Source organism: Micromys minutus (assembly GCF_963924665.1).
Source record: "Micromys minutus genome assembly, chromosome: 16".
NCBI classification, from domain to species: domain Eukaryota; kingdom Metazoa; phylum Chordata; class Mammalia; order Rodentia; family Muridae; genus Micromys; species Micromys minutus.
Window position 1 is genome coordinate 38,995,375 of NC_137985.1, and position 26,174 is coordinate 39,021,548.

The 26,174-nt window shown below is 48.9% G+C and overlaps 1 protein-coding gene across 1 annotated transcript; it reads left to right on the plus strand.

The window, feature by feature from the left end:
• BACE1 (beta-secretase 1) lies at positions 1–26,162 on the plus strand. The gene is made up of 9 exons (XM_080930280.1): positions 1–696; positions 14,696–14,784; positions 16,336–16,552; positions 17,786–17,923; positions 18,589–18,723; positions 19,862–19,963; positions 20,441–20,590; positions 20,788–20,959; positions 21,499–26,162. Exons 1-9 carry the CDS (start codon positions 436–438, stop codon positions 21,738–21,740), a joined length of 1,506 nt encoding a protein of 501 aa, XP_080786406.1. The 5' UTR covers positions 1–435; the 3' UTR covers positions 21,741–26,162.
• The last annotated feature ends 12 nt before the right edge of the window (positions 26,163–26,174 follow it).

Here is a 26,174-nt window from a genome sequence, read left to right on the forward strand (position 1 = left end):
AGCCTGCCTAGGTGCTGGGAGCCGGGAGCTGGATTATGGTGGCCTGAGCAGCCGACGCAGCCGCAGGAGCTGGGAGTCCCTCTTGGTCCCCACGCTGCAAAGCCCGCCTGGAAGACCCCGAAAACTACGGGCTCGGATAGCCATGCCCGCCCCTCCCAGCCCCACAAGGGGCCCGATCCACCCGCTGAGGCTGGCGGTCACCGTCCAGATGTAGCCGGGTCCCCGGGATCGCCATCGTCCTCTTCTCTCGTGCGCTACGGATTTCTCCTGCCCACTCTCCGCCAACTGGACCGGGAACTGAGCGAGGGCCCTGCAGACTCTGCAGTCCTGATGCCCCCGAGGCCGCTCTCCTAAGAGAAGCCGCCACCACCACCCAGACTTAGGGGCAGGCAAGAGGGACGGTCGCTAACCGGAGCCACAAGGCCCGGGCTCACCATGGCCCCAGCGCTGCGCTGGCTTCTGCTATGGGTGGGCTCGGGAATGCTGCCTGCCCAGGGAACTCATCTCGGCATCCGGCTGCCCCTTCGCAGCGGCCTGGCAGGGCCACCCCTGGGCCTGAGGCTGCCGCGGGAGACCGACGAGGAACCTGAGGAGCCTGGCCGGAGAGGCAGCTTTGTGGAGATGGTGGACAACCTGAGGGGAAAGTCCGGCCAGGGCTATTATGTGGAGATGACCGTGGGCAGCCCCCCACAGACGGTAAGGTGGTCAGATTTAGCAACCCTCCTTCATGCATGGGAGAGGGGTGACAGGGTAGGGATGAAGAAGGCTGCCCTGCTAAGATGGCTTGTTTAGTAGGTGCAGCAGGCCGGCCCCCTCCTATTCCTCCAGGATCCAGTTGGGAGTAGCCCCCCACCCCCTTCACTGACATCCAAATCCTAGGACTACCTTCCTCTCACTCCTACTGCTCCATCCCCCCACCCATCACTTCAATGGTGGTGCCTGACCCTGGGGAAGGACCAGGCACAGGGACCCTGTAACAGGTGTCAGTCACCGGAGTCTCTCATATTCTATCTCCCAGCTCTCCCTGGTCTGGTCTGGGGAATCAATGATCCCCACATTCTTCTTCTTAAGAACCCAAGAATCCTGGCACCAGTTGGGTAAATCAGCTCCTTACCAAGTCTGAGCTGTCATAAGCCAACAAAGTGAGAGTCCTCCTAATATCCATGTAGCCCTCCAAGTCCCAAGAGACTCTGGCTTGAATCCCTTCCTCCTCACTTATCCCTGCCCCCACGCTCTACACTCTAGCCCCTCCTCCACCCATGCCTCAGAACGGGGCCAGAAGGGAGCTGAACTGAGTCTGAGAAATGAGTCTTGAGTCTGAGTCTGGCTCTAAGGGAGCCAGAACCCTCTTGCAAGGGTTCTGAGGCAGAGGGGCACACAACCATGGGGAAGGTACTTTTTTCTGTCTTTTCTCATCTTTTCCAATAATTGCCAAGGTACCTAAGGTGGCTGGTGGAGGTTGTGTCATCTACCTGTGGTGACTGGGAGTGTGGGCTTGAGTCAGCTACGGTCCATGTGGGGTGGCTGGCTGACCTCTGAGTGCATCTGCCTCCTCTGTGGGCAAGCCTGGGTACTGATAGCAATGCGATTCTGCATAGGCTTCTGGGTGTCACCTTGAATCTGATCCTGTGTGTCTCTGGGAGCTACCCTCATGGCTCCAGTCTGTGTCCACAGAGGCTGTGGACAGGTGTGAGTGTTTTGGGGTCAGGGAGGTCAGTCACACTTCCTTTTACTCGGGTAGTTGGATATGGGAAAACCACAAACCCCTCCTTTCCTGTTACTTGCTGGGCCTGTGCCCCTCAAGTTTGCTTTGGGAGCTCTGAAGCCCTGGTCTCCCCCACTCACCCTTCCTCTCTGCTATACACCACAACTTCCCAGAAGTCGTCTGGAATCTGAGTAGGGGAGCTAAGCCGGAGCTGGAGTTCAGTCCAAGCCAACAGAAGGCAAGATGTCAGGGAAGGGGACATGTGGAGACCTGGGACTCTGGTGACAGGCTGTGCAATTGCACAGATCGGTGATACAGCCAGCAAGGACTTTAGGGTCAGACAGGCCAGAAATCTGGGGTCTGCCTAGCACTCCTAGCCTTCCCTTTTCCCAGCTGTGTGGCCTTTGGCAACTTATATAACTCTCGTTGGCTATTGCCTTTTAAGACATGGGAAATGAGACCTTCTTTGCAAGATAATTAATTGTGAGGGTTAAGTGAAACTATGTGGGGGGTGCTTAGAAGAAATCTCTGGGTTAATTGAGCTCCGATAAATATTACCTCCTTTTCCTTAACTGGCCCAGCAGCTTCTACCTGTTCTGTACTAGTCAATGAAGCATACAATCTGAACCGTGTTGAATACATTTAGAACTGGAGGACCAGTTGCCATACTTCCCTGGTCCCCTGAGATGCAATGTAGGTGCTCCAGCCCAGCCCTTGGCAGAGAGTAGAAGCTAGAGCAGGGCTGGAGGTCACACACCAGCCCTGGGAATCCCAAGTAGAGGCACTCTGTGATTGCACATGGCTCTGATCCAGACCCTATTCCAGCTAGTCTCTGCTATGTGGCTCTTTTGTTCCTCTCCTCAGCAGCCTGTGAGGAGGATGAGCATTCGTCTTACCTGATGGGGCTATCAGAAGCATGAAATGAGGGCGGGGACAGCAGGCAGAGTTTGAGGAAATCCGGACTTTGGAGGGGTACTTCCCATGCTTGGAGGTCTAATCTGCCCAGAGAGAGATGGAAGGCTCACCTCTGCACTAAAGGCTTTTACGAGGAAGTAAAATATAAGTACTCCTTTGATAAAAAGTGATGGTCTGTGGACTGTCTTTAGAACCCGTTAAACATGTAAATTCTCATGAGTCCACCCCTAGAGCCCGGGAGGCAGTGTCTGCGTGTCGTAAGGATGAGAGGCACCAGTATATGAATACAAAGAATGATGCTGAAGATAGAGTTGGCTCAAGGGTCTTGATGGAGAAGGTGTGTGTTGAGTGTGTTCCTGGAGGATGGAAAGGAACATGGGCATCCCAGCCAGGACCAGACACTTCTCCCAACACGCTGGAACTGCTTCTCACTTGCTCCCCACTCTGGCCCACAGAATGTGAGAAACGAAAGACGGGAATGAGTTGTGTGTTTGAGCTTATGAGTGTTTGTTCAGGAGACAAGAGAAAGCCAAGCCAGTTGATATTACAGGTTTACGCTGAGACCAGATCAATTTAGGTAAATAAAACGGAGCCCAAATGTCAGAGGGCCTTAAATGTCAGCCTATATGGTTTGGACTTTGGCTCTGAGGGGGAAGATTGAGATCATTTGTACTGGAGAGTGATATGAAGCGAGCAAACAGATGTCTGAATTTTAGGGAGAGTGGAGGCAGGCGGCTCACCTGCCAGTTAGGTGCAAGGTGCTGAAGGAGGCCGGGACGCAAGGAAGGTCAGGCCGGTGACATCATGTGGAGGGTGGAGGAGAAGGCACCAGAGGTAACTTGGTGATTCTGACATGCTGTAAGTTGAAATGGACTATTGGTGGAACAGGATAGAGGGCAGGAGGGCCCTGTCTGGTTTATACAGCGGTTTTTATTTTAACTCAGTGTGCATATTTTAGTTTGTCCTGGTTTATTTGTTTTGTTGTATCCCCCACCCCCACCCCCACCCCCACCCCACGCTGTGTAGCCTTGGCTAGCTAGACACAGTTCATGAGCTTCCTGCCAAAGCCTTTAGAGTAGCGGGATTAGAAGCGAATGCCCTCACGCCCAGCTTCTTTGATTGTTCTGTTGCTTTCGCTTGGTTTGAGGCAGGACCCAACTATGTAGCCCTGGCTGACCTGAATTTACCTTATGGACAATGCTAGCCTTGAACTCCAAAAAGATCCGCCTGCCTCTGCCTCCCCTAGTGCTAGAATTAAGGCTGTGTGACAACAAGCCCGGCTTATCTTGTTCTTTATTTGTTCTTCCTTTCTGCAATCATGTATATATATGTACACACATACACACACACACAAACACAAACACACACTCACACACACACACACACACACACACACACACACATGCATGTGCACTCTACATTATCCACAACTTTCAGAAGAAGAAAGGCTCTGAAAGTTAAACACTTAGTCACGTGGTATGTGAAGTAAGCTGAGACCCTACCTACCTTCCTCTTTGTTCTCCTACAATGCCGCTGTCTTGAATAGTCTGTTGAGAGCATCCCTCCGCTGTGATCTCTCCCCTACCGTTGTGCAGTGTGCTGTGACTATTTTTGTTTCCTTCATCAAGCTTCAAGCTCTTGGGACTAGGGATGTAACCCAGTGGTTGCACATTAGCCTAGCAAGCACATGGCCCTAGGTTCCTTCCCCAGGACCACAAAACTTTGTGTTTATGTGCTTTTTTCGCCATTTATTTATTTATTTATTTATTTACTTACTTACTTATTTATTTATTTATTATTTAGTATATGTGTGTGCATACACCACAACCTGCATGTGGAGGTTAGAAGACAATGTGGAGGACAGCACTTCTCCCCTTCTACTATGTGGGCTCCAGGGCCTGAACTCAGATAGCTCGGCAGGTGTGGCTGCAAGTACCTCCACCCACTGAGCCACCTCACCAGCCCAAAATTTTATACTCTAATATGTATGATAATTTCCGGCTCAGACATCTGGTGAGTGAATGAATAAGTGAGCCACAGAATGTCTAAATAGAGCTGTTAACTGGGTCTGGTGACTCGGGTCTGTTGACTCTGGTCTGTTGTCTCAGCTGCTCAAGAGGCTAAGGCAGCAGGGTCACAAGTTCAAGATTTACCTGGACTACAAAGTGAGTTTGGGGAGTTTGCATAATTCAACAAGACCCTGTCTTAAGAAAGAAAGGTCGGTCCGGGTGGGCTAGGAATACAGTTTAATAGTACTGTACCTGCTAGCACCCCTGGTGGTCCCCAAAGGTACTGTGCATGCTCTCCTGGCTCCTTGGTGCTGAGGTCACATGCATGAACCCTTAATTTCCCGTTTCCTATCCTGCCTCATTTTCACTTAGAAGGAAAAGCTGTTTCTTATTGGGATAGGGTGGAGCATCGCTGACCCAACACTGAAGAGTCATTTGTCAGGAAGGAAACTGGAGACTTATTGAGCAACTGTTGTGTGCACAAAAGAAACAGTCCCAGCCTTTGGGGTGCTTACAATTTGGTATGAAACACGGATGTATAAACATCAGTGATGTCCAAGAAGGATGAGTCCAGGAGATGGCACAGAGCAAAGGTAGCTACTTCTGATGGGACATAGGCTTGCTGCTCTGCTGCATGGGAAGAGGTGCGCGAGCTATAGTGAGAAGCTAAAAGTTGTAAGGATGCTGCGGGGCTTCTCCGAATTGGGGCCTTGTTCATGGAAGCAGCTGGCAGACCTCACAAGCCTATGAAAGAGGGGTGCTGGTGTCTAAATTTGGCTTCAGGAAAACAACTTTGGTGTGGAGGAGGGCTTGGATAGGGTAGTGTGCGAGACAAGCATCTGTTAGACAGGGCCTGACAAGGGAGGTGGCGGTGAGGGGGGAAAGGAGAGAAGGTCTCAGGATGCTGGCAGCCACAGTTCAGTTCAGCCAGCCCTGCTCTGTCCCTGTGAGTTAGGGAGTGAGAGAAAGGGCAAGGGAAGGTGTTGGTTCCTTCTCCCTAACCTCTCAGCTTTGTACGGTTGAACAGCAAAGGGGTAAGCTAGCGGTGCTAGCACTTGGGATCCTAGCACTTGGGAAGCAGAAGTAGGGGATCTGAGCAAGCCAGTTCTACAGAGTGAGTTCTAGGATAACCAGAGCTACACAGAGAAACCCTGTCTTGGAGGTGTGGGAATAGGAAGGAAAGCTTTTAAAACCTAGTATGAGTTACCAAGTACCTTACACATTCACACACACACACTTTTTTTTTCTTTTTGTTTGTTTGTTTGTTTTGACCAGGGGATCTGGTAAGACAGGAGTATCCTAGAACTTGTAGCCTAGGCTATCCTAGAACTCACTATACTGCCAAACTGACCTGGAATTTGCAGTAATCCTCTTACCTTGGCCTCCTGGGATTGATTACAGGTGGGCCCCTGTGCTTGGCTTCCACAGTTACTTTTCTGGCTTAATGATATGGCCTAAGGCATTAGCAGTGCTCATTCTGGTGGTAAGAAAACCTGGGATGGAAGGATGAACACAGCTGAAATTCAAGTCCGTGTCTTTCGCTCCAAAGTGCTAGCATTGAGTTAGTTTCCATGTTATCACCTTGAAAGGTTAATTGACTTGGAAAGGAACCATCCTTATGGTGAACCTTCCTTATGGGTGGACCTGGCAACAGCTGTGGCACAGGCATCTGGAAACTGGTGGGAGATAGGACTCAGCTGATAGACTTGGTAATCACCGCAGAGTCAGTAAATGATCTTGTTCTTTGAGAGAGAATGAAAAGAAATGAGGAGGAGGATGGAGGAAGAATATTAGGTGGAGACAGGGAAGGAAGAAAGCCATCAGAAATGGAGGCCTTTTCGGTCTGGGCTACAGGTGGCACCGGCCTTTCCTACTGTTTCAAACACTTCCCTGCCTTCCCAGCTAAAGAAAGATTCTTTTGGGGAGGAGAATGTTGAGCACACTGTCCTCTGACTGAGCATTTCTAGCCAAGTCTAGTAAAAGGCAAAGCAGAAAATTCTAATTGAGAAATCCAAGAAGAGATCTCTCAGGGAAGCCCCATGAGAGTCTCTTTCTCTCTGCTGTAATCCATCTCAATGGGGTGACTGAGCAAAAGCTGTTTTCCTGGTCTCAGAGAGAGGTTCTCCTGGAAGGAGAGCCCCAGAGAGTGGAAAGCGCTCACTGATGTTGGTCCACCATGTCCTCTGCTTCTCAGGAGAGTGAGTTGGGTGTCCTGAGGAAGGATGCTGAATCATTAGTCTCAAGATCATTCTGACCCAGGGAGTAGAGGCTCCTAGGCTGTTCTCCCAGACAGACTACAGGTGTATTCTGTCACCCGGCGGATGGCGTCTCTGTTGCTCACTGTAACCCCACTGTGGCCAGGATGACTGTTTCCTGCTGGAGTCTCCCCTCAGGATCAATGTCCCCAGCATTAATTCCTCATCAGGGCCTGTGAAGACTTTGCCACGGAACAGTGAAGGTGAACCTAGCTTTCCCCAGTGGGTGAGCATGACTCAAGGACCAGCGGGAAACTGAGCTGATGCCAGTGACAAGCATGTAGCTAATCGCTGCTCTGGGGAAGTATTTTCCAGGTGGGTTCGACAGAGAACGAAAGGGACAAAGGAAGCAACCAGCAAGAAGGTTGGGTCTGTAGCTCCTGTAAAGTACGTAGTTAGCACCTAAGGGGCCTTGGTCCTACCTCCAGCACCAGGAGTGAAGTTCAAAAGCCATCCTGTCAATAGACGTGGTTTTTTTTTTTTTTGACTCTGTCGCCCTGCTGATAGATGTCAGAAGAACTGGCCTGGAGGCTGGAGGAAATGGAATACCCTGGCCAAAGACAGCAGGGTGCACTGGATACGTTTGGTTTGGGGTGACCCAGCCCCTTTAAGAGCCCTTAAAAATCTGGCCTGAGTTGTGGTGAGTGAAGTTTGTCTTCAGGCACCGGCTTCTGCCTGGCGAACAAAGAAAGCAGAGGATGTAGCTAGAGAAAAGTCCGTGGGCCTAGGATCAGCTGTGCTTGTTCAAAGTGGGAGGGAGCTGAACAGGACACAGTGGCAGGACAGCCCAAGGAAGGAGAGAGCTGTTGGCCTTACTCCATCTCTGGCTGCTAACTCTAGGCTCCTTGTGCCCTTCTCTCAGGTTGGGACATGGCATCTATTGAAGAGATCTGATGAGTCTCATTTAGCAAGGGCTGGGACCAAGCAGGCCTGGAGCAACCACGGCTGCCCCAAGAACCACAGGGTCCAAGAAGATTCAGGTTATGTGCATGGGCATGGTGGACCGCATTTGTTCTGGACACTTAGTGATCTGCTAAGGCCCTGAGTTTGAGAATAGTACTTGTCATCTACAGAGTCACAGGGAACCAGCCGCAGGAAACAAGAGCCACTGTCAGTGTATGTCAGCCAGGTGTGGTGGTACATGCCTGTATTCTAGCACTTATGGGTAGAGGCAGGAGGATTGCCATAAGTCCGAGGCCATTCTGTTCTAAGTTTGTCCTTTCTACAGAAGAAGACCCTGTCTCAAAAAATAAAGCCAGGAGGTGGTGGTGCATACCTTTAATCCCAGCACTTGGGAGGCAGAGGTAGGTGGATCTCTGTGAGTTCAAGATCAGCCTGATCGCTACAGTGTGAATTCAGAGAGAGAGGAAGGGAGGGAGGGAGGGAGGGAGAAAGGAACAAAGGTGAGAGCACCTGCCGTGGTTGATAACGGTAGATACTCCATCCTAAGAGCTCCTAGTCAGTAGGATAGGCAGGCATGACTCAGTGACTGAGGTTTGAGGAGTGGTAGCCAGAGAAACCAGGTGATGCTGAGGACCTGCAGGAAGAGGAGCTACATCTTACCAGACCCTTTTGAAGCAGGATATTTGACCAGGACTTGCAAGTTGAGCGTGTGTTGGGCATACAGCAGGGAAACATGCCAGCTAAGGAAAGGAGCTGCGTATCCACCCAGGCAGGGCCATCATGCTCCTTAGCCACGTCACAAGAACCACACCGAGGAAGTGGAGAGCGGCAAGAGAAGCTCCTTGGGAGTGACCGGTAGTTAGCCAGTAGCTCCCAATGTCAAGGGTCACAGGGTTTCATTTGGGTAAGTTGCCTAACACTGGGCAAGAACCCTCCAAATTACTGTGACTTAAAATACAAGTCATTTTTCAGGATTCTGTGGGTTGGCTTGAGGTTCTCCTGCCTGAACTTATTCATGTGGCTAAAGACAGCTGGCAAGTCTGCTAGAGGCCGAACTGTCCCAACTTGCTAGGTTTGTGGCTGCACAACATCCTTGAGGCAAGACTTGGGCTCACTGGTGGAGCTCAGTGGTACGTGAGTGCCACCTCACTAGCCCCTCCTTGCCTTTGCCGATGTCCCACTGGCCAAGCCCAGAGTCACTGTGGAGAGAATCACACAAGGCTCGTGAATCATCTGGGTACCCATCTACCACATACTTCCTCTCCAGATGGGACAGAACATAAGGTCAAGAAGATAAAAGGCCATACTTAAGGGCTAGTCAGAGCCCGGTGGAGGCTGGCATTGGCTTTGTGGCTTGTTTGTAAGATGATCACGTTGCTCACCCTCTCTGGGTCTGTTTCTTTCTCTTCAGAATGGAAGAAAGCCTCCCCCATCTCAGCTTTACACCAAAGGCTTGTTCTTGCTTAAGCCCCAGGTCGGAGGTGCACACATGAGAAAACTTATCTTCTTTGGAAGACTTGGACACAGAATCTCTGCCCTAGAGGCTTGCAAAAGCTGCTGAGCCTGGGATAAGCTGCAAGGAAAGTTTGTGGGGCAGGGGAGGTTTGTTTCATTCTTGTGCTGTACTGGGGGCAGAACCTGGGCCCTTGTGCATACTAGGCAAGCGCCCTACCCCTAATTAACCACTAGCCTACATTGGAGATTCTTAATAATCTAGTATTGTTCAATAGTAAAAAAGCACACCATCTCTCCAGGCCAGGGGATAGAGGCTCTGGAAGGCTCCCTGCTTTCATCTGAAAGATCCTGAGCTAGCCCTGTCTGTGGGGGTTAGCCCTGTAGGATTGAGGGAACCCAGAGCCCACCTTAAATTTGCCAGCCTCACACTGCCTCTGCCAAGATCAATTGCTGAACACAGCAGAGTGAACCTGGGCAGGTGTGCCTCTCCCAGTGGGGCTTGTTAGCCCTTCCCTAGAAGCTGCCTTCTCTCAGAGGCCCCAAGGAACACATTTGTTTGTTAAGTGATTGGCACTGACCTAGTCCTGACCCCAAGTTAAATCTCCTGGGCATGGGACTTCTAGTTCTCCCTAGGCCAGAGGACAAGGGGACAGTACAGTTAGTCCGAACCTAGCCTCTCCTGTCAAGACAAGGAAAACTGGGGAAAGAAAGGAAGACAGATCATAAAACTAACCTCCGAGGGACTTTCTTCCTCACTGGTTTTCAAAAAACACCTATTTAAAAAAAAAAAAACAAAAACTTGAAAAACCAGTTTTTCAAGAAACACCTATTGTTAGGCACTAGGATACCAAACTAAGGCCACATTGAGGATTTAAAGTACTTAGACACAGGGAAGGTTGAGAGTCAGAGAGGTGCATGGTAAGGTGGCATATAGTTAGTTGCAGTTAAGGCAATGGACCCTGGTCTTCCTTCCCAGGGAGAAAATTCATGCTGAGGCTTAAAGATGAAGTAAGACACAGAACCAAGAAGAGGAGGGGCCAGGCAGAGCCTGTGGCCAGTGCCACTCTGTGGGAAGGACCCAGGGCAGGCAGGAGCAAGTGATGTGTGGTGGGGTTTGGAGACTTGCCTGAGGCTGAGCATGCAAGCAGGGTGGGTTGGAAATACCCTGAAGGAAGTGTGCAAGCCAAAAGTCTTAAAGGTAATCGACATCAAAGTCAAAGGCAGACATGTCAAGACGGTTGAGATTGGGGGGCGGGCTGCACAGATAGGTCACTAGGTTAAGAGTGCAATGCTGCTCTTGCAGAGAAGGTTCAGTTCCAAGCACCACATGGCTTACAACCATCTGTCAACTCCAGTTCCAGGGGAGGTGACAACCTATTCTGACCTCCTTATCCTCCTGTACGTACATAGTAGACATACTACGTGCACACATATAATATTTATATGATCTGTCGTATCATGTGTGAGGTGTGTGTGACAGCTGAGGTTGAGAAGCCCTGTGATATCCCAGGGTAACATGATGCTAACTGGGCCAAGGGTGTTGCGTAGAGGAGATGGGAAGGAATAGAAACACAAGCATCCTTTAAAGGATGGTGACTGGACAGCACAAGGGAACACTGGGGACAGATATGAAGAAGGCGATTAAAGAGTCTTTGAGCTTGTTGCCTTACAAAACATACTGGGTAGTGCCACCACTTACTAATACAGAGAATACTGAAAAGGACCAGGTAGAAGTTGGCTTTGGGCATCCCTACTTGGAGGTGCCTATGGGAAAGTGTTCTGGGAAAGAAGGCAAAGCCAAGCTAGGGGTGTGAGTCTGTGAGGGGGAGGGAGGAGGACCTGAGAGGACATAGGAGTGATGTGAAAGATCTCTCATGCTTTTGTCCCTGTGAAGTCATCAGGAACTGTAGTAAGGGCTGTCTGATAGTGGCGGGATGGAGGCAAAGCCAGTTTTAGGATGGCTTGAGAAAGAGTGGGAGGTGAGGAAAGGAAGACAGCTCGGCTGAGAGCTCAGCTTGTGAAGAGAGGGTAGCTGGAGGCGGGTGTGAGAATCAGGAGGGTTTGTGTTGTTTTTAATGAAGAAACTCAGCATTTGTAAAGGCCAGTGGGAAGAATTCGGTGGTGGTGCTGGGCTGGAGGAGCGGGAGCCCACGTGGCATGATGGTTGAATTAGCCTGAGGGAAAGGGGATCAGGTCTAGAATGGGTGCCTGGCAGAGGAGCAAGGAGGGAATTGTCTCCTCGGTCCAGATAAAAGCTGGGTCGGGAGCCAGGAGGAAGGACGAGTGGTTGGGCAGCCTCAGGCCCACGAAGGTTAGAGTAATATGCTGAGGGAGACTGGAGTGGGCTCTGGGCCCAGGAGATAGGAGGCTTCTGCAACTATTTCTCCCACTAACTGCCTTGTTTGGCAATGAGAGTACTGGGTGGCTCAGCTCCTGCCTCAGGCCTGCACAAGCTGAAAGGCAGAGGCTGCCAAGAGCTGCCCAGGGGGCTCAGTTAGAAATGTTGAAAGACAGCCCCTGCAATCACTTCTCAGCAGCAGGGCCACAGGCATAGGAGGAACAGCCAGACATTGCTGAGGAGGGTGTCTCAATGTTTTCCTGTTTTGTTGTGGAGAGGGAGAGGCAAGAGCAATAGGAGTCTGGGGCCCTGGAATAGGGCAGACTGGGGTGGGGGAAGGGGTATAGGAGTGAGGAAGGCTGTTCTTTCTTGGACTCAGCCCTGTTTGTCTCAGAGAGACCTTCCTCAGATGAAAGAGTAAGGCTGGGACTGGAAGGCAAACGAGGGTCAGTACCTTGTGGTAGAGAAGGGAGAAGCCTGAAGAGAGGGGAAACAGGAAAAGGCCTTGGACAACGGGGTCCCTGGACAGAGGATTCAGTCTAGTGTAAAGAAGTTGTCAATCTGCTCAAACCTTTACACAGATCTCAAATACTCCCTCCCATGAACAGGTTACAGGGACTGTGTCAGGAAGGGACCCATTTCTGGTGCTAGGAGCTAAGTCCTAAAGGTATAGAAAGGGGTCCTGCTTGGTACGGGGTTGGGGGTGTGAAGCCTTTTAACCATTAACCCAGCTGGTTGAAATATGACATGTGGAGCCTCTCAGATCTATTGATTTTTCTAAAAGCACAGCCACTGTTAACTGGTGGCTGCCCAGAAACCAGGGAGAGAGACAGTAGAGGTTGGGGAGAAGGGGGCAGGGAGAAAAAAACGGGAACCCAGCCAGGAATGGGAGCTGGAGAGGAAGTCTGAGGCAGGGTCTAAGGGTTGGCCACCAGTGTAGAGTCATTGGGGTGATCAGAAAACCTAAGCGGGCACTGGAAGCAGCCAGCATGGCCCATAGGCATTGCTGAGCCTGGAGGAACTGGGGAAGGTCCTGGCAGACAGAACAAAATGAGCCCAGGAGCGTGGTGACCTTCTCAAGGTGACTAGGTCAGAGCTTTGCTGACTTCACCAAGAAAGAAAGGGAAGGCCCTGAGACCATTGGAAAAGCTGAAGTAAGGGCTTTGGAGGACAAAGAGATTCCAAGACCGAGTGCTGGGTTTTCCTGAGGACAGGGTCCTACCTTTTCCCTACTCTTCCAATACAGCAGAAACATAATGGTCTGGTGTGGCTGAGGGCTGGCTGGGTCAGGCCACCAGAGCCTGACTGTACCTGGCCTGCTATGTACTGTTTCACGGCAGTGACTAGTTTACAAAGCTAATTCATGTGTGAGGTGGCTACATGGGAAGATAAGGAACCCTCAGACTAAAATTTGCTTCTGGAGAAGATAAGGTTGAAGGATGTTTGTGTGGTAAAGAAACAGGGCTGCTACACCTTGGATCTAAACTGTACCACAAAGGACTGTGTGTTTTTAGTGTGGTGCTAGTGGGAGGAAGTCAGGTAACTGGGAGTCCACTCTAGGCGATATTAGAATTCCTCTTCCTTTGCTTCTTGGCTGCTATGACGGGTCTCCTTTGTCACACGACGTACTCTATTGATACATACCAAAGCAATATGGCCCAGTGACCATAGACTGAAACATCTGAGGTGGGGAGGAAGGGGCAGTCACAGGGTGGCACACAGTGGCATGTGTGTAGGTAGGAGTAGAATAAAGGGTCAAAGTCACTCTCAGTTTTGGTTTTTTTTTTTTTTAAGATTTATTTTATTTGTTAATACACTGTAGCTGTCTTCAGACACACCAGAAGAGAGCATCAGATCTCATTACAGATGGTTGTGAGCCACCATGTGGTTGCTGGGATTTGAACTCAGGACCTCTGGGAGAGCAGTCAGTGTTCTTAACTGCTGAGCCATCTCTCCAGCCCCCACTAACAGAAAACGCCACCTTAAAAAAAAAAAAAAAAAAAAAAAAAAAAAAAAAAAAAAAAAAAAGACAAGAAAGAGGAGGAGGAAGAAACCAGAAACCCAAAATAAGTTTTTACACTTTCCTCTTAAGTTGCTTTAGGCATGTGTCACCATGATGGAAGCTTAGACAAGTCACAGTGGAAAGTGACTGCAGGTAAGGAAAGCTGAAATAAGGGGTGGTCTGCACATGCAGAAACTTCATGGGATGCATACATTAGCGTGATTTGTGGGCAGGGGTTTTGGCTCTGTAATATCAAAAGGTTGCCCACTAGCCTTTTTTCTTTTTGTTGCAAGTTCGTTTGGGGTCAGTGTCTTCACTAGTTTGATCTACAAAGCATCTCCAAATTTGAAAGCAATTTAAAAACAACAACCAAAACCCTGAACAACCCTTACCAAGGTGGGCTACCAAACAGAAGAGGCTGTCAATTTTTAAAAAACCTCATTAGTTAAGCAACTTCTAAATTCAATGATGAACACAGGTAACCGAAAGCAAATGCAGATACAGAGTTTATCTGGGTTTTTCGTGAGTTTGAATGTTCTCTTTGGTTTTTACAATTCAAGGAGAATGGTCCTATTCTCTTTCAAAAGGAAAAGAATACTATTCATTTCAGTATGAGGAGCCAGTTACAAGCAGTAGAGCAGGGAACATGTTCACAGAGATGCTAGGAGAGGGCTGCACAGCAAGGAACACGCACGACACAGCTATCTGCACACCCTGAGCCCTGGGACTCCTGGATCCCCGCTCTTTCTGATGATGGCACACATAAGCTCAAGTAACTCAGAGAAGCCACATTATGGGGCATGGAGTACTTGGGTACCAATGTGCCCCCACCCCACCCCACACATCTTTCCTTGTCAGTGCCAGATGGAGTGGATCAGCTACAGTAGAGGCCTCTTGGTGGCAGAGAGATCTGGTGACAGGGAACACTGGCATGACACAGACAGACACAAGTGCAGTCTCTGAGTCTCAGGAGGACCCTCAGAGTCTGTCTGTGGCCTTGGCTCCAGGGCTGTCAGCTTGGCTGCTTGTATTCCATGGACAGGTCCAGTCGGACCACAGGTGGGTCTGGAGCTGTCTGTCTGCAATGTCTTTTCTCTCCCTTTTCTCTGACAGCTCAACATCCTGGTGGACACGGGCAGTAGTAACTTTGCAGTGGGGGCTGCCCCACACCCTTTCCTGCATCGCTACTACCAGAGGCAGCTGTAAGTCCTGGGGAGGGGTGGGAGAGGGTCCGAGAACAAGAGCCTTTCTTTTTACTAGGGAGTGGGGAAGCAAAGGGAGGCAGCTGGGGCCAGGAAGAAAATCATCGTGTGGGAAAGGGTGGGTTGAGGGGCGGACGTGAAGTGCGTCTGCCCCAAGGCTCCCAGAGCAGAATGGGAATCATCTCATTATGGACAGGTAGTAGGGCCAAGCCATTGCTGTGGCTACAGTTTAGAAGGCTGAACAGGTTAGTGGTTAGTGCCTTTCACCGTGTTCTCGCCTGGGGGCTGCTCTGAGTAGTTACACATGATTTAAGCAAAGAGAAGCTGGGCATGATGTTGTATACCGGCAACCCTGGCATTTGGAGGACTGTGGAGACCAGTGTAGGTACACAGCAACTCTCAGAGCCAAAAAACAAAACAAAAACGGGAGCTGGGGAGATGGCTCAGTGACTAAGAACTCACTGTGAAAGCAAGAGGACTGAGTTCAAGTTCTAAAGCCTGCCATGGCTTGCAAGCCTGTAACCCCAGCACTGGCAGGCTGAGACAGGCAGGTCTAGCTTTCTGGCCAGCGTAGCTGAAAGTTCAGGCTTAGTGAGAGACCCTGTCTCAAAACCTAAAATGAAGAGCGACTGTCCTCTGCCTGCTCATGTGTGCATGTATTCCACATACAATAAAAAACTTATTCTTCAGTTTTAAAAGGCCAGAAGGTAAGAGGGAAAGTCTTTCGTGACCTCCCCCCCAGGAATTGTCTCCTGGTAACAATGTCCATGGCGCCAGCTGGGTTCAGCTTGGTGGTGGGAAGTGGGCTAGAATGGGCTTTGATGTAGGAGATGGTGAGGGGTGTTGCGAAAGACTGTTTCTAAAAGCAGGAGGATGTGGTAAGGAGACAGCTAGTGCTTTCGGCATGTCTCCATCCTAACCTTGGACTTGTAGGAAAGTACAAACCAGCGCCCTGTTCCCTTTTCCCCTAAGAACACAGTTGGGAAGGAATGTGGGTAAGATCAGAGCAAGGGTGTCCATTATAAGACTTCACACAGTGCCATCGCTGTCCAGACTGGGCAGTTACATGATAAAGGTGAGGATGTTCCACAGCAGTGAGTGTGATTCCTCTTGTGGATTCCAACGCCTATCTGCTCTGCCAGGATATTTGTTCCATGGCTTCTGCTCACCCTGCCTAGTTATTTCTCCACTACTCGGTTGGTACCACTGGGCCCCAAGGCAGCAAGGAAGTCAATGGCTTCTTTTCTCTGGGAGCATGATGGAACTGGGGTGGGGGAGGAGATGTCCAATAGCTGTCTTTGCAGCAACCACAGACACAATGTACAAAGCCCATCTTGTTCTTTAGCCTGAGCTTCAGGTCTAATACTATAAACTATGGGGACAGGAGAGCAAGCCCCGGCTATAGCTAATCTATCTGCAGGGATGATATTCTGTTCTGGGTGAAGGCTAGGGCTGTTCAGCTGAGCAGATTCTAGAATGCCACAAGGAGCACATTTGGGAATCTATTTGACGACACACATCTATTGTTATAGCTTTGCTTCCTTTTTATAGGTCCAGCACATACCGAGACCTCCGCAAGGGTGTGTATGTGCCCTACACCCAGGGCAAGTGGGAGGGGGAACTGGGCACCGACCTGGTGAGCATCCCTCACGGCCCCAACGTCACTGTTCGTGCCAACATTGCTGCCATCACTGAATCGGACAAGTTCTTCATCAACGGTTCCAACTGGGAAGGCATCCTAGGGCTGGCCTATGCTGAGATCGCCAGGGTGAGAGAACCAAGCCTGTTGCCTGCATGTTGCTCACTGCATGCTACACAAGGAAGGAGTCAGGAGAGAGAAGGGGGGAGGATGGACTGAAAGGGTAAACACGGGGCTGGAGACATAGCTCAGTGAGTGTAGTGCCTACCCAGCAGTGAGTTTAATCCTCAAAACTAACATTTTCAAAACTGCTGGGTGTGGTGCTACATACTTAAACTTCCAGCTCTGGGAAGGCGGGACCAAGTAAATCCTGGAGCTTCCTGGCCATTAAGCCTAGCTTACTAGACAAGTTCCCAGCCAATGAGAAACCCTGCCTTAGAAACTGAGGTAGGATGCAGCTAGAGAGATAACTCGGCAGTTAAAAGCACTTACAGCTCTTCAAGGGGCCCGGGTTTGATTCCTAGCACCCATATGTCAGGTCACAACTTCCAGGGGATCCAGTGCCTTCTTCTGGTCTCTGGAGGCACCAAGCACATGAATGGTGCACAGGCACAGAGGCAGGCAAAACACCCGTACTCTTAAAACAAAATCTTTTTTCCCTGAGACAGGGTTTCTCTGTGTACTCCTGGCTGTCCTGGAATCCACTCTGTAGACCAGGCTGACCTTGAATTCAGAGATCCACCTGCCTCTGCCTCCTAGGTTCTGGCATTAAAGGCGTGTGCCACTACTGCCCAGCATAAAAACAAAGTTTAAAAACAAATCAAGTTGGGGCTGAAGAGATGGCTTGTGGGTTAAGAACCCTTTCCGAAGCCCAAGAGCCCTGTTATGGAAGGAGCAGACTGATTCCTGCACAGGCCTCTTACCGTCACGCTCATGTTGCATGGGCCAGTGCGCACACACAGGAAATATTCTTAAAGGTACACAGATTTTCCAGAACAATATCCAAGGTTGCCCTTTGGTTTCCAAATGTGTGTGTGTGTGTACACAGACACAGACACACAGACACACACACACACATGCACACAATATAGGAAGGGGGACAGCCATGATAGGTACAGGAGGAGGCTGTCCCCAAATCTGAAACAAATCAGTCATGTGGGGATAGATGGAAGGTGGCCTCAGAGCACTTGCCTTTTGGCAGTGCAGTATCTCTTACCCTTGCTCAGCCAGATCTCAGTACCTCCTTGGTCTTTCCTGAGGAACATCCCCAAGCTTTGGCTTTCCCCGAGTACAGGCAGGAAGCCGATCTCTGTCTGATGGGGCCCCTGTATGAGGATTTATTCCTGTGTATTTCTGTTGTAGCCCGACGACTCCTTGGAGCCCTTTTTTGACTCGCTGGTGAAGCAGACCCACATTCCCAACATCTTTTCCCTCCAACTCTGTGGCGCTGGCTTCCCCCTCAACCAGACGGAGGCACTGGCCTCGGTGGGCGGGAGCATGGTGAGTAGGCCCTCAGAGGGCCATGTGCCCTCACCGTCATGGCCAGAACCAATCACCCCTTTATAGTCCCAATCCTTACTTCCCCTCCTTCCCTGCTCGTTTCTTCACCACTTTTATTGAAAGGAGTTGAATCATTCACGGAAGGAATCAGAAACAATTAGGTACATTTCAAAGAAAATGAAAAGCAGACCTGTAGATTACTGTCCAAGTCTGAGAACAGATATGTAAGAGCTGGCTGGTGTCTGGAGCTCTGACTGGCCCAGAACTCACCACGTAGACCAGGCTGGCCTCAGATCGGCAGCCTGCCTTCCTTCCATTTTCCAAACGCATGCCTGCAGACTCAGTTCAAGCCCGTTTATTAGTCAGGGCAGTAACAAGGGAAGGCGAAGAGACGTGTGGAAGCAGCACAGAACCAGTTCATTCCACATTTATTGTACTATCTTAGCTTTAAGTAACTTTCTGTCAAGGGCTATAGATTTTGATACAAATAATCCTGATGTGTTTCTTCTCCTGAACACATTTAAGAAACTAAACATTACCATGCATGGGGCATGATGGAAGATTAGGGAGAATCTTGGCACCCCAAGAAATGGCTGATCTTATTGTTTGGTTGTGGGTCACCTGCTCCTGTGCTAGGACACAGGTGTCTGTCTTTTTCCCTTTAGATCATTGGTGGTATTGACCACTCACTGTACACGGGCAGTCTCTGGTACACACCCATCCGGCGGGAGTGGTATTATGAAGTGATCATTGTACGTGTGGAAATCAATGGTCAAGATCTGAAAATGGACTGCAAGGAGGTAATCAGATGGAAGGGGATTCTCGTGAGGGTGGGGAGAGAGGGTGGAGGCACAGGACCTGTGCTGAGGTTACAACTGGGCCAAGGCAGAAACTCAGCAATCACACAACAGTCCCTAAGGTAAAGGGCAGAGCAGTCAGAACCTGGACCATAGAGTTTAAGTATGAAAACACAAAGAGTTCCTTTTTGGACTCAAGTTACTACCTCTCGTGGCCCTGGGCAAGGCTTTTTTGAGGCAGCGGTTGGATGGACCTGCCGTTACTAAGGGCCTCCACACTCCCTGCCACAGTGTCCGACTCCTCATCTACAAAGCAGAGGTAAAACTACACAAATTTTCTCAGAGACTGTGAAGGTCAAAGTCAATGTACAAAGTGTTAGTCCCTATGTTTGGCATACCCCAAATGCCAGAATTTGGGGTCTCTTTCCCTAGATTTTTTTTTTTACATTTATTGGGGTGAGAATAGGGTTGATGCCACAGTTTGTGTATGGAGGTTAGAGGACAATTTTCAGCAACTAGTGGGTCTCCCTGGGGTTGAACTCAGATCATCATTGGTAGCAGGTGCCATTATCTGCTATCTAAATGGCCCCCTTTTTAGGCTTTTTTGAGACAGGGGCTCATGTAGCCCACACTGGCCTCAGACTTGCTATGTCTAGAGATGATCTTGAACTGCGGTCCTCCTTTCTCCAACTCAAGTGCTTCAGGAATACACCACCGTGCGGAGTCAGAGCTCAAGCCCAGGCTTTATGCTGAGCCACCCTTCTCTACGTTATTATGTATGGTACGAGAATGACATGAACGTACCAGAATTTAATAGTCCACACGAGGCAATCCTGCTTTAGATTTGGAGAACACCTACCCGCACAAGGTAATGGAGTTAGTACTTACCAAGTGCCTGGGATCTGCCAGGACCCACTTAGTGCTTTCAGCCTTTTGATTTGTTTAATTCTTATGAAAACCTTTGAGGTAGGCATCGTTAATATCTTCAATTTAGAACAGGAAAACAGGTACACAGAGGTTAAGCGACTTGCCCAAGGAGGTGCATACATGTACAAACTGGAAAAGCCAAGATGCCAACCCCAGTAGGAGCTGAGCTGTCGGCTTCACCCCTCCCAGCTCTTCCCCTCTCTCTCCTTCGCAGTACAACTACGATAAAAGCATCGTCGACAGCGGCACCACCAACCTCCGTCTGCCCAAGAAAGTATTTGAAGCTGCAGTCAAGTCCATCAAGGCAGCCTCCTCGGTCAGTGGACTAAGGGCGAAGCAGTGTCAGAAGTCAGCAAGCACTAGACATATGCAGATCCTTCCCATCAGAGCACTTAGAAACTGCTGGTCTGTTGACTTGGCCGATACCTTTTCTGTTTTTTTTTTTCTTTCTTTTTCTTTTCTTTTCTTTTCTTTTTCTTTTTCTTTTTTTTTTTTTTTTTGAGACAGGGTCATGAATGTAGCCCAGGTTAGCCTTGAACTTGACAACTTCATGCCTCAGTCTTCCAAATTCTGGGACCATAGGCAGTGTGAGCTGCCATACCCAGTAACCTTAGCACAACTTTATGAGCCCAGTATCTCACTTTCTTCTCCTGATCCCTAGACTTCAGTTTACCTTTGCCACTTTGGAAAATTTCCTGGAAAAGCAAGCAGTGGTAACTGTCACTGGGATTCTGAACACAAGAGAAGAGATGGTGGGACAGGCCGATTCTTCACATTTCTCTCTTGTCAACAGACGGAGAAGTTCCCGGATGGCTTCTGGCTAGGGGAACAGCTGGTGTGCTGGCAAGCAGGCACAACCCCTTGGAATATTTTCCCAGTTATTTCACTTTACCTCATGGGTGAAGTCACCAATCAGTCCTTCCGCATCACCATTCTTCCTCAGGTATGTCCCCAAGCTGAAGCAGTGGGGTGCCAAGAAGCAGACAGTCTGTAAAGAGACATGGCTTGCTACGTCTTGAAAGATGAAATGTATATGTAGTGGTAAAGGGGTCTCAGAAGAGCGAAGTGTAAGTGACTAAAAGGCAGAGAAAGGCAGGACAGAATAAGACATGCTCTCACCCTGTGACTGTTTCCCCCCAGCAATACCTACGGCCAGTGGAAGATGTGGCCACGTCCCAAGACGACTGTTACAAGTTCGCCATCTCACAGTCATCCACGGGCACTGTTATGGGAGCTGTCATCATGGAAGGCTTCTATGTTGTTTTTGATCGAGCCCGAAAGCGAATTGGCTTCGCTGTCAGTGCTTGCCATGGTGAGGAAGGTGTGGGGTCAGCAGCTCAGATCCAGATCTCTGTGTTTGGGAGGTAGTAGCTGCCTCTGGCTAATCAACCATGTGTGAAAGCTAGGGTTCAGGTGTGCTCTGGTGAACATGCCTGATGGGGAAAACACTCTTGGAAACTGATAGCAGCTAGAGTTTCACAGGCACTTGGAAATACTAGCTGCAAGGGAGGCTGGCTACCAAGAGTAAGGCTGAATATACTTCTGCAGTAAAAGGGCCAGGGCTCTGTGGTTGGATTTTCATGGGAATGGGTAAGTCTGATGTGTGTAAGGCGTTAGATTTTGGTCAACTTGGATCTGTTGACTTTGATATCACTTCTAATGGATTTGAAAATGGGAACATTCCCCCTCAGTACTAGCTTCCCTGCCCATTGCTCACTCTGTCAAAGATGGGCTCTGCACAGCCTCACCCAAGTGACTCCAAGGGGTCCCTGTCAGGAAGCTCTTTTAATTGTATAACCCAACCTACTCTATGACATAAGAGCTACCGGTTCATCTCTACCCTTTCTCCAGTGCATGACGAGTTCAGGACGGCGGCAGTGGAAGGTCCGTTTGTTACAGCAGACATGGAAGACTGTGGCTACAACATTCCACAGACAGATGAGTCGACGCTTATGACCATAGCCTATGTCATGGCTGCCATCTGCGCCCTCTTCATGTTGCCACTCTGCCTCATGGTATGTCAGTGGCGCTGCCTACGCTGTCTACGACATCAGCATGATGACTTTGCTGATGACATCTCCCTGCTGAAATAAGGAGACCAGTGGGCAGATGACGGAGATTCCCCTGGACCACATCTGGGTGGTTCCCTTTGGTCACGAGTTGGAGATATGGATGGTACCTGTGGCCAGAGCACCTCAGGACCTTTACCAACCTGCCAAATGCTTCTGCCTTGACAGAAAAGAGAAAGCTGGCAAGCTGGATTACAGGGCTTGCACCTGTAGGAAACAGGAAAGGGAAGAGAGCATTCTGGTGGCAGGAATACCCTTAGGCACCACAAACTTGAGTTGGAAATTTTGCTGCTTGAAGCTTCAGCCCTGACCCTCTGCCCATCATCCTTTAGAGTCTCCAACCCAAAGTATTCTCTCCGTCCTTCCGGAAGTACCGGTGCCACGCTCAGGCTGCCTGGCATGTGTCCCTGTGGTACCCTGGCAGAGAAAGGGCTGTGCTCACTTCCCTGCTGGCCAAAGTCAGCAGAAGAAAATGCAGCTTACCAGTTGCTTTAGTGATAGGGACTGCAGACTCAAGCCTACACTGGTACAAAGACTGTGTCTTGAGGTAAGCCAGAACCTACATGATGCAAATGTTTGCACCTCTAGGGGCGGTTAAGATGAGGAGAGACAGGACAGAGACAGGAAGGAGATGGGAGCAAAGCTAGGAAAGGCAGAACTGTAATCACTTTCTAGTCCCAAGTTTAGACTCATCTCCAAGACAGAAGCCCATCCGGACTAAGGTATCATTCCCCAATGTGTCTGGGGTTGCAGTCTGAACTGAAATGAAATGGGGAAAAGGGCTTATTAGTCAAAGAGCTCTTTTTAACACTCTTAAAGGAACAGTGCTCATGAGAAAAGTCCCACTGGACAGATGAATTTCTTCTATCTTGTTAATTCCACCTGTCTCTCCCTGCTTCTTCTACATGCTAGGTGGCACTGAAATGTCCCAACCCCAACATCTTAGGTGCCCTATGGCACAACAGAATACTGTAGGGCTGGAGATTGTCTTCCCAGCATAGGTTCACTCCAACCAAGGTGCTAAAAGGAACAGACAGGAGAGTTCTCCTATCTGATCCACAAAGGCAGAACCCTCAAGATTCATTCAGCAGGGTTAGGGCTGATACATTTGCCTCTGCCTGGATTTTGTTTTTATTTTATCTCTTTTTTTCCAGTGGTACAAAATGGTAAGATCTTTATGGAATACTGAGTAGGTTCATTATTCTCTTGCCCTCTCCAATAGCCCCTCTATTTGTCTGGCTAAGGAAACATCACACATTGGCTAGTATTAAAGAAAGAATGTAAGAGAGGGGGCTTTTGGTTCTATGTCATTGCCTTCAGTATCAAGGCTGCCTGGAGAAAGGATGGCAGCCTCAGGGCTTCCTTACTTCCTTCTCCTTTCCTGATAGAGTGTTCTTTCTGTCCCGCTCTCTGCTGCCCCTCCCAATAGTACATGGGTACCCAGGCTGGTTCTTGGGCTAGGTAGTGGGAACCACACTCACCTCTTCCCTGTCAGTTCCAACACAACAGACAAGAAGCCAGTGTTAGCGGGAAGAGCTAAGTTTTCCTGGGATAACCACTGCATCCTATCCTGGTATGCTCTACACTGCTTTTGGGTAGGGGACCTGCCAAGCATGGAATAGCTGATGAGGAGGAGACACTAGCAGGGCCTCTGGAGTTGCTGGCCCCAGCCAGCTGCCCACAAGCCATAAACCAATAAAATACGAATCCTGCGTCAGTTTTTCAGCTGGGTCCTCTTCATTGTCCTTGCACCGGTGCTGCTCTGGCTGAGTAGGAATACCCCACACCCACAGACTGCCAGGAAGATGGAGACTGTCTGCTTCCAGCTCAGAACTACAGTGTAAATAAGCTTCCAGGATCACTACCATGAAAACACCACATTCTGCTTTATAATTTCTACCCATGTTGGGAAAAACTGGCTTTTTCCCATCTCTTTCCAGGGCAAAAAACTCAACCTAGTTGTCATTTACCCTAGTAACTGGTGTTCTATTTTTTTTTTTAAAGGGGGAAATTTGCATTTATTTTTCTTTTGATGGTCAACTCCTTTGTATCATAAAATTATGAACTCTGATATGTAAAACAGAAAAAAAATCTTGACAACAGCTTCTTGCCTATAAAAATATGTATTATACAGCTCTATTTTCAAAGTCTCCTGAAAAATGACTGACCTATCTCCACACTGCATGTGGGGCTTTGCCATTGGCTGCTTGGACTGAGGCCCAGTGGGCAGAGGTGATGGGAACAGGCATGACAGACTCTTGAGTGTTTTTCTGACTGTTTCTCTGCAATGCTAGAGCCACAGTGACAAGGCTCCAACTGCAGGGGCCCACTCTCCAAAACGCTGCCTTCCTGGGGCTTGTCTGAGAGACAGTTTGGCCCCGATTCATTCTTCCTCTACTCTTTTGGCTTCTAAGTTGTTTTTGTTTTTTTTAAGAAAGGTATTTTTTTCTTTTTTCTTTCTTTTCCTTCTTTCCTTTCTTTCTTTCTTTCTTTCTTTCTTTCTTTCTTTCTTTCTTTCTTTCTTTCTTTCTTTCATTTTTTTAGATAGCATCTCATGTAGACCAAGCTGGTCTTGAACTTGTAGCAACCTTCCTGCTTTTGCCTCCTGAGTACTGGGATTACAGGTGTATGCCACCACTTCTTGACAGAAATCGTGTGTGTGTGTGTGTGTGTGTGTGTGTGTGTGTATGTGTGTAGGGGAAGGGGCCAGGAGGATGAGATATAGTCTCATGTAGCCCAGGCTAGCTTTGAACTCCTGACCCTCCTGTGTATCCACCTCCCAAATTCCATGGTTACAAGCTTGTGCCACTATGTTAAACTAAACACAACATTCTTTATGCTCACTTTCAATTTACAGTTTTCAGGGGATTCTGATAGGTACTACTTTAGCTAGTGCTGGATGCAACACAATTGAGGGGAGAGCGCAATCTTAAGATTACAAGACGGAAAATGAATCACCCACAGGAAAAGAACAAAGGGAGCAGACTTCCATTTTGCCACCTTTTTCTGTTCAAGCAGTACCAAACGGGAGACAAGAAGACAGAAGTACTTCATTAACCAAAGAAAGGAGGTCAAGTGACCTCTAAAAAGTTGAGGACTCAGGCCATTCCATTCCCTCATAAAGATGACAAGGCAACCCTGGGCAGTCCAGTTCCCTAAACATGCTTATCAATCAACCGGGACAAATAAGGCAAGAGAAAAGAATTCATCCAATGAGCTCATAGGCAACAAAGAAAAAAACAAGAGAATTGAGTTAGCTCAGAAAGGAGAAAGTCTTTGCTATCCTAATACAAACTGCTACATTCAATAAGCATTCCCAGTCCCAAAATGGGAAAACATCAACTGTCCGAGTTGCCCTTCCCCCAGATGCAATTTTTTTTCTCAATTAACACTTGTTTAATTCTGAAAAGGTAGGTAATTAAAGCCATTTCCTGTAGGACTAAAGATAAAGATTGGAAAAGATGAAAACCAGAAGCACTCAACAAGTGGGGGTGGAAAACCTCACTCCAGATGGGAATCTACAAAGCATGGCCTATGAATCTCACATCTCCACTGTACCCTAGACAGGAAGTGTGTCCTCCGTAGCTTTCTTGCTTGACAAATGAAGTCCAACACCCCATGATTATTCTGCAAGTAATTTTGCATAGACCTCTCACCCCAGTGCCTGTCTGGAGCTCGCCCAAGGTCACCAAACCACTGGATAGTGAACCAACTGCCTTAACCTTTGGATGGAGGGGATAGCTAGATTAGGAGACCAGAGGAAAGGGAAGGGTGAACACTTTGCAAGCCTGGTGTGTCAATGCTTAGTGGAGGCCAAACCAGTGGCAACAAGGGGATGGTGGCTTGGCCCAGGGGGAAGTCTGTGGATTGTACTTTTCTATCCAGAAAGTAGAGTAGATAGAAGATGGTGGGAGAAATGGAACCTGATTTTGTTGTTCTTGGACTGTGGATTTTACTGACATAAAACAGAATATTCTGTATACCTGATATCAATGTATAAATAATGAGCATTAACACAGTAAAATGTTCAATGAAGAATCAAGCTATCAGAGTTACATTTGTTCCCCCTCAATTGGTATCATTTTATCTATTGGAATAAAGTGGCTAAAATAACACCAAGGCTTTTGGAAGCCCCTGCAAGGCCAGGCATCTGGATGCACAACAGGTGAGCACCAGACTTCAAATCTGCAAACATGAGCCTTATAAAAAATGGACTAGAGGCTGGGCCAAACCAAAGCAGGATGGCCTTAGAGCAACAGCAGCTTCCCAGATTGGTTATATGACAGCCCTATGCAGGGATCGTGGTTTCAAGGCCAAATTAAATATCATATATCCCTACAGTCTGCATCTCTCCAAAAAAACGGCAAGGTGGGGGGGGGGTGTTTCTGCATTATATACATACTTTCATTACGAACATTTGAATACAGACTTTCTATACACACATTACCTATATAATAA